The sequence below is a fragment of the Neofelis nebulosa genome, chromosome 4, assembly GCF_028018385.1.
Source record: "Neofelis nebulosa isolate mNeoNeb1 chromosome 4, mNeoNeb1.pri, whole genome shotgun sequence".
Classification (NCBI taxonomy): Eukaryota; Metazoa; Chordata; class Mammalia; order Carnivora; family Felidae; genus Neofelis; species Neofelis nebulosa.
In genome coordinates this window covers 6,233,431-6,244,723 of record NC_080785.1, presented here as the reverse complement: position 1 = coordinate 6,244,723, position 11,293 = coordinate 6,233,431, and the positions used below count along the sequence as shown (strand labels likewise).

The window sequence follows — 11,293 nt, the reverse complement described above, 5'->3', positions numbered from 1 at the left end:
CTCAGAGACACACACGGAGAGTGAAAACTTCACAGTTATTTAATCTGCACATGTTCCAGAGAAGTCCTCTGCCCCTCCCAGCTCCCCTTCACCAGCGCCCCGCAGTCCTTGGGTCCCCAAATCAGCCCAAGGAGCTCTTAGGGACTAGAAGTGGCTGGGTCCTCAGACAGAATACTAAGATGGGCCCAGGGTTGTAGCCTGGCTCTGCCCAGGGCCAAGGCAGTGACAGCAGCTGCCTGACCCTGAAGACCTGACTGTCAATGGGGGCTGAGCGCCAGCAGCCCCAGGAGGTGGCCCAGAGCCATGGAGGTCACAGGGAGGGGCCTCGGCCGACTCCCGGAGCGCTCTGCTGCGCAGCGCTGGGCTCCAGGGTAGTGGGAAGAGGCAGGCGGGAGTGGTGGGCCTGGGCAGACAACAACTCCCACTGTGTCGTGGGGAGCAAGGTCCGGAGGGGCCAGCGACACTGCCGAGAGCCCGTGGAGGCACTACGGGCGGTACATGGCAAAGGCCAGGAGGCTGAGGAGCAGGGTGAAGCCGGCCAGACCCAGAGTGGCGGTCAGGGGAAAGAAGGGCCGGTACTGGATCTGGCAATACCAGAGCAGCAGCAGCAGCAGAAGCAGGAGAGGCAGCAGCAGGCTGCCTATTTCCAGCCCGGAGGGGCCTGGCTCTGACCCCGGTGGGCAAGGGGGATGTGGGGGACCCACGCGTGTGGACACGTGGCAGTGGAGAACGCAGTTGGGTGGGAGGTGAAGGCTGCCCAGAGTCTGGGTGTCGTCTCCTAGCAGTTGCCCTTGGTAAATGAGTCGCACCTGCTGTTCCCGGCCGGGAAACTGGGTCCTGAGGAGAGAGGGACCTGGGTAAGAGAGCAGGCCTCAGGCAATCCTGGTCCCTTGCCCAGAACAACACTCACCTTTGCCTCCACCCACCACCCAGTTGGTGGCCTCTAAGGGGGTCCCTTCCTTCTATGGGGGAACAATACAATGTGCCATGTGGGGACCTCAGTTCCCTCCTCTATAGAATGAGGGGGAGGTCTCCGATCTCTCGTGGCCTCTCTGGGTCTGTGATCATTGCCACCCCACTCTTTAGAATTTTCTTTCCTGTCCCCATCCCAGCTTACCTTTTCAGGGAGCCAATGGTATCGTGGGGCCAGGCCCTGGCCACCTGCTCTGAATCGTTGAGGAATTTCAGCCGGAGCACTAGGGGCTCCTGGGGGGAGTCCGGGGTTGGTGACGTTGCTGAGAGCCCCATGCCAGGCTCTGGCTGTGCAGCCTGACCTCTGTGTCTCAAGCTGGGAGTTTCGGCTCCTGGGGCCTCCCCTCTGATGCTGCCGGTGACCGCCATGGCTTCACTGGGCTGTGCTGGTGTTGGAGTCCCTGATGGCTGGGGCAGTGGGTCGGCGCCCTCCGCGGTGTGTGTTGAGACCCAGGCGAGAGCCAGCACCAGAAGGCAGGCAAGCACCGCGAAAAGGATGGTCACCTCATCACCCACCCCTTCAATCAAGGCCATGGCACCTGCCTTGCCTGCCACGCTACTGAGCTGGGGAGGCACAAAGAACCCATGAGGGGCTGGATCGCTGGCCAACAGCCCTCTGAACTTCCACAGGCTCCTGAAGCCACCCCACCAAACTCTCCCACAGTCTTTATCCCTCTCCCGCTTACGCAAGCTCCACCCTAGGGCACATTACCGCTCTGAAACCTGATGTCCCAACCTTGCTTCAAGTGCCCCTTCGCATCACCAAATCCCGAGTCCTAACTTGCTCTAAACTGAGTTCTAGGTCTTCAGCCCGCTCCTCCATTCATCCAAACACTCTCCCGACTTAAGGGCCTTGACATTCTAAGCAACCTCTTCCCTAAATTCAACCCTCACCGAACTTCACCCCAAAGCTGACCTAGTCTCCCATCTACTGTCCCAGAGTTTATCTACTCCTTCGTCTATTTCATCCCAACGCTCATCTACTCCTCCATCATTAAAGGTGCTCCAAGGGGATAGAAAATGGGTTTCTTTCCCCCGCCCCCCGCCCCGTTATCATTTAACCAAACGCCATCCGCGGATGGGGACTGCTTCCCAAGGCTTCCCCACACCACACGTCAATCTCCGCCCTTTGGCAATTCGGAGCTTCCAATGGTTGCCATCCCCCGACCCAAATTGGCCCCTCCAGTCTACTGAAGGCCCACCCCGTGGCGGCCCGACTCCGCGCCTCTTCTGGAAGCCTCTCCAAACCCAGTCCGCAGGCGGACCCCAGATCCCGCCCAGGAATCCGGACTTCGCCCTCCCTACCCCCAGCTCTTCCATCACCCCTCCCATCTTCCCGCCCCCCGGGAGCCGCGTTAGGGCAACCGGAGAACCGGGGGCGGGACGAGAGGGGGCCAGCTGGGGCCCGGGGCGGTGGGGTGGGCGCGGTCAACGCGCAGGAACTCACCGCCCGGCTCCGCCAGCTCCATAGCGGACCCTCGGGCACTTCCGGGCGGGAGGCGCCGAGGTCGCGGACACCTGAAGGCACCCCCTCCTTCCCTGCCGCCGCCGCCCGAAGCATTGTGGGACTTGTAGTCCTGCGCGGTGCGCATTTCCCGCCCTCCACCCTGCGGACCCACGTGCGGGGATCTGCAGGATAGTCCTGGTGCCCGCAAGACGCTGAGGGGCGCGCGGGGGCGGGCTTGCTAGTCCCCTGAGGTTTGGGCGACAGTAGGATCCGCCCCCTCCCCTGCTGGCATCCAGGGCATCTGTCACTACAAAAACCAACGTCAGCTAGAGCACGTCAGAGTCCCCGTGTTAACAGATGCAGTGACTGGAGAGCTCAGGTGGCCCCTATCCCGGTCTGCTCTTATGTCAGAGTGAACGCCAAAAGGCACTGTGGGCCCCCTAAATTGACTCTTTGGCTCAGAGCCCAGTACCCATGGGCTGTCTCATCAGGTTGGTTACGCACCCCTCCCCAAGCCTGGCCACGGTGGCTTGTGCTGTCTTGTTTCCCTCGTCCTTTCCCCTTGCCCCTGTAAGACTGTGCAAGAAGCATGGACCTTGGAGCCTGGCACAGATGCCGATCGATCCCTTATCCTGTGTTTATCACCTGTATAACCTTGGGTGCGCTACTGAATCTCTTTGAATCTTAATTTCTTTGTTCCTAAAGCATAATTTCATAATGAAATTCTAAGGAAGAAATTAGGTTTTATTAAATAAGCATGAAAACGATGTAAGGGATCTGTTACACAGTAGGTATTTGTTCACCTAGTATTAGTACACTCTCTCCACCCAGATCTGGGCTTGGAAACTGGGTCCTCAGAGTGTCACTGTGTAGAGGACATTGAGCCCCAGCCTGGCTTGGGTCAGCTAATTATGGCTTTCCCCTCCTTCCTCTGGGCCACAGAGATCTCATGTCTGGGTTTTATAGGCCAGTCTTGATGAAAAGCAATGTACCCTACAGTTTCCATTCATGCTTACCTGTGGGAGCAAGTACCCCAAGTGTTGCCTTGGGAAAGCCAGTTTAGATGTATGACAGACAGACCTGACTTCTCTCTAGTTCCTTCCCTCTCATTCATTCATTTATTCTAGAAACATTTTTAAGTGTATTTATTTTGAGAGGGGGGAGGGGAAGAGAGAGACTCCTAAGGAGGCTCTGCACCGTCAGCACAGCCCCGACTCGACTCGGGGCTGTATCTCACGACCCTTGAGATCATGACCTGAGCCGTAACCAAGAGTCGGATGCTTAACCGACTGAGCCACCCAGGCACGCGGAACATTAATTAAAGGTATACCAAATGCCACACACACTGCACGATGCTGGGAATACAATGGTGAATCACACAGGTAAACTTGTCCCTGCTCTCATGCGGCTCATATAATAATAGGAGACAGACATGTAGACAAGCCCACGAGTCCTAACGAAGATCTGTTAGGCTGCTGGGACAACCCATTTGAGATACTCTTTACTCTCAGCATCTTTCCTGGGAGGTACCTGGTGCAGATTCTTACCGTCCGTTCTAGTTAAGCATCTAAAAGACGTGTTTGCTATTGCTTTTAGAATTACACAGTACGAGAGCTAGGTGTTTTGCTCAATTACTATATTTTGCCGATGAAGCATGGAGAGGGTACAAGACATCAGTAAGGTCAAACGTGTAGACAGAACCTGAATCTTTCAGGAGCTAGGGAGGCCCCGGGTATTGAGTAGCTTGTGCCTGGTTCTTTAGAAGGTATAAGACACTTAGGTGACTGCCTTGGTGACTGGGGCAGAGTTATGTGAATGGCCAAATGGGGGTCAACTGTTTGCTGGGAAAAGACCTAGCTTGGCCTGGGAGGTGGAAGTGTGTGTATCGAGATTGACATATGTCAACTGTCCCAGAGGACATCGGGGCATGGCCCTGGATTGGCTGGGGCCAGTGCCCTGCACATGCCCTCTCTTACACGTTTTAAGAAAGACTGGGGATGGAGGTGGATTAGCAGGACTGCTGATGGCTTTGGCAATGGGGATGCAGAGGAACTGAGACATTGAAGGGAGCTCCCTGTCCCTGGAAGGAGCCGACAGGAACACAGGGTGGGCGAGGGGGTGACAATTAAGAGAGCATTGTGGGCTCTGGTGAGTCTCTTGAAACGGATGAGAGGGGAGAAGAAAGCATAATATTGGATTCATCTCCTTTGCCTGTGTACCAGCCGGGACCAGGGTGGTGGCAGTCAGTGAACCGTCCCGGTCCCAAAGGAAAGTCTTTTAGGGGAAGGTTGAAGATGAGTGGGGATTGTTGTTTAGAGTGTCATTTCCAAGGGCCCTGCTGATGAAGGAAGCTCTCAGGGAGAACTGGAAACGGAAGCAGGGAACCCAGATTTCTAGGCTCTGTGCCGCAGCCCCCAGTCTAGAGTCCAGGGGAGGACCAGAGAGAGAACCGTGGGGACAGAGTGGTCCCTGGGGATGATCTCGGACGGGAACAGGGGGCTCGTGTCTCGCTGAAAGGCAGAACTGTGTAAGTGAGGCACAGCTGTGCCTGGGCCGGAGGCCCTTCTCGGCCAATCTGCCGCGTTCATCAGCACCCTCGGGCGCAGGGCACCGTTTCGGGCACTACCCAAAGATCGGACACCCCACCCAGACCAGAGCAGGGAGGCGAACGAGAGAGCCGGGGCCGGGAGGAGGCCAGAACGGCTGTCCACTTCGGGCTGGTGGCCCTCACGGCGGGTGTGGGTGGGGGCTGGAGAGGAGGCGGAAGGGCCAAGGCTAGGTGGGAGGGGCCCGGGCGCCGGGGCTGGAGCGCGCGGCTTGGGGGTGGAGGCTGCAGAGCCAGCTAGCGAGCGAGGGGCGGGGGCGCTGGGGCCGGCGCGCAGGAGGGGCGGGGGCGGCGGGGAGGGGGGCTCGGGCTGCGTGTGCCGGAGCTGGCGGGGGCGGCGGTGCGTGCGCATGACGCGGGGGGAGGGCCCGGGCCGCGCGCTCCCGGTCCCGTTGTTGTTGCCGCTGGAGGCTGCTCCGAGGCAGCGGGATCGCGACGCCGAGAAGCGCCCTGCAGCGGCGGCCACAGCGTGCCCGGCGGCGCCTCCCGGCCTCGGCCCCCGGCCTCCGGCCTCATGCGCTAGCCCCGCGCCGCCGGCTCCTTAGTCCCGGCCCCGCCAGCCCCGCGCGCCCGCCCGCCACCGCCGCCGCCGCAGCGCCGCCCCGGGCCCCGGCCGGGCCCGCCTCGGGCCCCGCGGCTCTAGAGCCATGAACTTCCAGGCGGGCGGGGGGCAGAGCCCGCAGCAGCAGCCGAGTCTGGCGGCGCCGGGGGGCGGCGGCGGTGGCGGCGGCGGCGCGGGGGGCGGCGGGCAGTTCGGCGGCGCGGGGCCGGGGGCCGGGGGCGGCGGCGGCCCCTCGCAGCAGCTGGCCGGAGGGCCCCCCCAGCAGTTCGCGCTCTCCAACTCGGCAGCCATCCGGGCCGAGATCCAACGCTTCGAATCCGTGCATCCCAATATCTACGCCATCTACGACCTGATCGAGCGCATCGAGGACTTGGCGCTGCAGAACCAGATCCGGGAGCACGTCATCTCCATCGAGGGTGAGCGGAGCCGGGGTCTGCGGGAGCTGGGGCGCGGTGGCCCGGCTCGGCCACGCTCTCCCCGTCTGGGGTCGTCGCGCGCCTGAGGTCCTGGCCACGCGGTTTTACTGATCGCCAGCGCTGCAGAGCGGTCGTCCAAGCTTCGCTGTATCTCGTCCGGGGACACTGGGGCTCGGGGCCGGTCCCGTGCCAGGGGACACGTTTTCCGTTCTTAGTACCCCAGGGCGTGAGGGTGGTGTCGCCCCGGGGACAGGTGCGCTCAGAGCCGCAGAGGTGCGGGGGGCTGGGGCCGGAGCTGGCCAGGCATGCCTTGGGAGGGTGGGCGCCGCGGAGGGCCTCGGCGGGCCGGGAGGTGGGGCTGCTGCCCCGGCCCGGCCCTGCCCCGCGGCGGGGCGGGGGAATCGAGCCTCCCGTTAGTGGATGGCAGCCTTCCCGGGCCCAGCGCCCGCGGGCCCCGGAGGGTGGCGCTCGCCGCGGCGCCCTTTCCCGACGCACACCCCCCACGCTGCCGCTGCCAAGGCGGGCGCAGGCCGGGCCTGGCGCGGGGCTCCGGCGGCGCGACCGCGTGGGAGGCACCGGCCGGTACATCCGCGCTTTCGTCCTGTCCCCCGCGCACCCAGGAGCCGCTCGGGAGGCGGGCGCGGGACTGCGGGGCGCTGTCTGACCTCCACGGACACGGCGCTGGGCGTCAAATGCCAGAATCCCGGGCCACTGCCCTGCCTAGCGCCCTTTTCTCTAGGCTCTTGAGCCCCGGAATTTGGCTGCCACGGCTGGGGGCGGGGGCGCAGAGGAAATGGGTTCACGCTGTCGGCACATATCCCACGACCCCTGATGTGTGTGTGTGGGGGGGGGGGGGGCACCACACCCACAGATTCCCTGGTGGCACGGTGACCTTTGAGCATCCAAGGGGCAGATGGGCCTCGCCCTGGGTCATCTCCTTCCTCTCCCGCTCCATTGGAAGGGGGACGCCCAGCAAGCAGGTGGTGGGTTCAGCTTTAGCGGAAATGCAGGGCAGGTTGCGAGGTGTTTTGGCGATGACATGGAGTTGTGGGCAAGGCCTGTCCACTTCTTGGGCCTCGAAGTTAGGGCCACACTCCCACCTTCCCCTCCTTGTGTAAGGCTCCGGGGCTCCTGTGCCTGAACACTACTCCCTTCCTGCTTTTGGATGTCCCCACAGCTGGGGAAGGAGCATTCAGTGTTTTGGGAGCCGAAGTCCCCATTTAGACCCAGAGTCCTGCCTTTTTCTTGTCACACTCCAAGCTGACTTCCTTCTGTCCTTTCCCCAATCCTCTGTTACCTCTTTCCTCTCAAGGCTGAGTTCACAGTGAACTAATTAGGCGACGGGGAAAAACTCATTAACATGGATCCAAGTAAATGGCCTGAATCACCGTTGTGGCTGGGGACCAGGAGATGGCATTTGTGTGAGCCCAGGGCCCCAAAGAGAGGAGATGACCAATTTTTCCTCCTCCATCTGAAATGGGTGGGGCAGGGAGAGTCGCCATTCCCCAGAGCGTCACTGTCCCTCTGGGGAAGTAGAAGTTCAGGAACAGCTCTCAGATACCCCCCCTCCCCCCAGCTCCTTTTGTCGAAGAGACTTGATGGACTAGCCCGAGGTAGGGGCTGAGGGAGGATGCCTCCCTCAGAGCACTTCCCAGAGCAGGGAGAGGCAGAATCAGCTGGGTTCCCATCCAGCTCCAACTTCCTTAGCAGTGGCTTGTGACCATCCCCGCCCCCCTCCCCCCCCAGCCCGGACTCAGGAGGCCTCCAGCTGGGCATCTTCTGTGCCACAAGGGTCATGATTCCCGGGACGTGCTCAGTTTTCGTCCCTGTCTTAAATTCAACGTGCTAGGCGGAATTTCTCTTCGTAGAGCCCTCCCCCGTGACCAACTTCCCCATTGCGGTTTGGAAGTACCCCATGTTCTGTCTGCTTAGCCTGGAAGCTTGGTATGGTGAATCCTGGGACCCGATGTCTCATTGTCACCAGGCCCAGCTGTTCCGCACACTCCATTCGCAGCCCTCCTGATCCCCGCTTCCCTGCTCTCCCTTGGTGGGGCCTTGCACCTCTCTCCTCCTGCTCTCCTGTTTTGTCCAGCCTCTCTCCTGGGATCCATCTTTATCACCCACCTCACCCCTGCTTCACCACTTTTGTCACATAGATTTTCTGCTCTGGGCAGGCAGGGAAAAACAAAAAACAAAACCAAACAAAAAAACAAATAACCCCCCCAAAAAACAAACCAAAAAAAAAAAAAACAACCCAGAAAACTCCTCCAATTTCTGCCCTATATCCTTCCTTGCTGTAGAGCCTCCATCTGCCAAACCATATTGCTGCTGCCTTGTAAAGCAGTGTCCCCACCTTCTTGCTTGGGGGAGGGAGGAGAGCAGCTTCTTGGGGCGTTTCCCGGCTCCCTGTGAGCCTGGCCGAGCCCCCCTGCCAGGGCCCAACATCAAACCTGGGTCCAGGCGATACTGTTACGTAACACATCCGTAGCTGGGAGGCCGGTCTGTGTTTACTAGGGCTGAGCCTCTTAGTGGGAAGGGATGACATTTTCCTAGTGTATAATAAGCTTCCGCCTCACTCTGGTAATACTTCGGTGAAGGATTTATTTGTTCCAGCTCTGAAGGTGACCCAGGAGACGCAGTTGGAATCCATTTGGGACTGAGGGAGCACCATGGCACCTTGCTCTCCTGTCTTCTGCCTGCTTCACTCAGTCACCTCAGACCCCGCAGCCAGGGTAGGAGGAAGGAAGCAGAGGAACATTCCGCTTTCCTGTCTCAGGACAGGATTTGAGGGGAAGCAGGCTGTTTTTGAAAAGTTCCTTTCCCACCAAAGGCCAAGGAAGGAGAAGAGGGGTCCATCCGGCTGTTTTAAGGCATGAAAGCAGTGTACCCGGCAGGTGGGGGTGGTGGACTGGCAGATTCACCGTGTGCAGAGCCTCTGAGCCAGGCTCTTCTCCCTGGTGGGGAAACTGAGGCTCGGAGAAAGGAGGGATCCACGCTGATCAGTCAGGGCTCGTGTGGGGCCTCAGGCAGGAGCTCTCAGGACTTGCTTGGTCTCCTGGCTGTGGCCTAGAAAGAGGGCCGCAGAGGAACCGGCCTCAGTCCAGATAGGGGACAGCCTGGGCACATGGAACATGCAGATGCTGGGCCAAGTAAGCCAGGAGCCAGGATGAGTTCCTGCAAGAAGCCACCTGGGGTCCCGGCAAGTGGCCAGGAAAGGCAGGCTTGTCTCTGAGGAGATGTGAATCCCGGGAGGTCTGCCCCAGGGGAGTGCAAGCAGGAGTGGGCCCTGTGGGCCCACAGGGAGGACCAGGAAGCCGGCCTCGGCCACAAGTATGCCATGTGGCTCCTACTTGGGGAGGAACCGGACTTTGTCAACTGGGCGACTTGTCGCCCCCTTTGTTTTCCTCCAAAATTAAAAAAATATTGTTTTTAATATTTATTTATTTTTGAGAGAGAGAGAGAGAGAGAGAGGGAGAGAGGGAGACAGAGTATGAGTGGGAGGGACAGAGAGAAAGGGAGACACAGAGTCCAAAGAAGGCTCCAGGCTCTGAGCTGTTAGCACACAGCCCGCTGTGGGGCTTGAACTCAGGAACTGTGAGATCGTGACCTGAGGGGAAGTCAGAGGCTCAACCGACTGAGCCAGCCAGGCGCCCTGTTCTCCAGCATTTTTTTTTTAAAACGATGAAGTGCCTTTGAGCATTCCCAAAGTGGGCTGATTCGTTCTCCCTTCCACCTCGCTCTTGAGGGTGAACTCAGGATCTGCGGGCCTGCCACCATGGGCGTGGGTTGGGGAGTGTTAGGGACTGGGGTAAGGAGGTACAGGTGTTCCCGTTGCGTTTGAGCCTAGGCTGGAGAGGGAAGGGGGCCCTGAGCTGAAGGCAGAGGTGTTGGGGAGGGCTCAGAAGGAGCTCACGGGCCTGCCTGGGGGCTTGAGTCCACCCTGCTTTCTCTGTGTCCCGTGACCAGGTCCCGACAGCAAGCCCCGTCGTGCGGTGAGGCAGGTGGAGGGCAATCATAGCATTTTGGAGACCAGGAAACTCTCTCCTGGCTGTTCCCCAGCCTGGCGGTAACATTCACCTGGGGGACTTGCTGAAGTGCACGTTTCCCAGGCTTCCTGCGAGGGATCTGATTCAGTGGGTTTGAGATGGGGGCCCAGGGATCTGGGTCCGTCACTTACCCTGGAGTTCCGGTAATTAGCTGGTTTCAGGAATGAGTGGCTGGTGGTGGCCTGGAGGCTTAGGTAGGACTTTGCACAGATGAGTTCTAGGAATTCTGAAAAAGAGGATATCTGGGTGGGTGCTAGTGGCCTGGGAAAGCTGCGTTTGTTCCAGATACATTTATTTAGCTCCTACCGTGTGGCCCAGTTGCATGTAGCACAGTGGAAGGCAGGGGGGAGCCCCGCCAGCATGCTGGACTGACTGAGGTTGAACGGATCCGCCTGCAGGAGATGCCAAAGCAGGGGTTGGGAGGGGTGGGAATAAAGCCAAGATTTGAACAAAACCAGGGCAAAAGTTAGAGCCTGGGGAAGACTTACCAAGACCCCTTTCTTCAAGGTCACAGGAGAGGGATGGAAAGACTACCTCCTCCAGGCTGCAGGGTGCCCCCCCCCTTCCCCGCCCATTCAATCCTCTGTTCCTAAACTTCTGTTCTCTGCCAAGTGGACGACACCCTCCGAATAAGACACTTCTTGCTCCTAAGTACCCTGGGGCTAGCTCATGCTACATACTTTTCTCTACCATTTCTTTTTTTTTTTTTTTTTTTAACTTTTTTGTTTTGAGGTTTACTTACTTATTTTTGAGAGAGAGAGAGAGAGAGAGAAAGCAGGGGAGAGACGGAGAGAGGGAGAGAGAGAGAATCCCAAACAGGCTCTGCACTGTCAGCAAGGAGCCCGATGGCGGGCTCTAACTCAGGAACCATGAGATCATGACCAGAGCCGAAACCAGGAGTCGGATGCTTAACTGACTGAGGCACCCAGGCGCCCCTCCTTTACCGTTTCTTTCTTTCATGGAACCTGTATGCCAGGCATGGGGCTCCAGGAGACTTTCCCTGCAGAAGGGACAGGTTTGCAGAGGCAGCAGGGGGTGGTGAAAGTATAAGGTGGTATTCGAGGAGCAGCAGGCTGGTCTGTGTGGCTGAGGCATTGAGTCTGGAAGGGACAGGCCAGGGGACCCCGGTTCGAGCATCCAAGGGAGCAGTGGCCCCGGGGAGACCAGGCGGGAGCGAAGATGCCCTTCTTGAAAAGCAGGCTTAGGGGAGCTGAGGCCTGGAGCAGGGGCAGGCTTGGGCCCTGA

The 11,293-nt window shown here is 59.5% G+C and overlaps 2 protein-coding genes across 5 annotated transcripts in view; one reads left to right on the top strand and one right to left on the bottom strand.

The window, feature by feature from the left end:
- Positions 1-21: 21 nt before the first annotated feature.
- Positions 22-2,552, bottom strand: TMUB1 (transmembrane and ubiquitin like domain containing 1). Its single transcript, XM_058723802.1, has 3 exons — positions 2,420-2,552; positions 1,118-1,536; positions 22-837 (listed from the first exon to the last, which is right to left on the bottom strand). Exons 1-3 carry the CDS (start codon positions 2,531-2,533, stop codon positions 486-488), a joined length of 885 nt encoding a protein of 294 aa, XP_058579785.1. The 5' UTR covers positions 2,534-2,552; the 3' UTR covers positions 22-485.
- Positions 2,553-5,363: 2,811 nt separating this feature from the next.
- AGAP3 (ArfGAP with GTPase domain, ankyrin repeat and PH domain 3) overlaps positions 5,364-11,293 on the top strand; it is a 55,566-nt gene continuing 49,636 nt past the window's right edge. For 2 of the 4 annotated variants that reach the window (XM_058723793.1, XM_058723792.1), the window contains exon 1: positions 5,364-6,002. In XM_058723793.1, the coding sequence (XP_058579776.1) occupies positions 5,672-6,002 (331 nt within the window). In that variant the 5' untranslated portion in view covers positions 5,364-5,671. The remainder of the gene's footprint in view (positions 6,003-11,293) is intronic. The other 2 variants (XM_058723796.1, XM_058723795.1) reach the window with 2 other exon arrangements.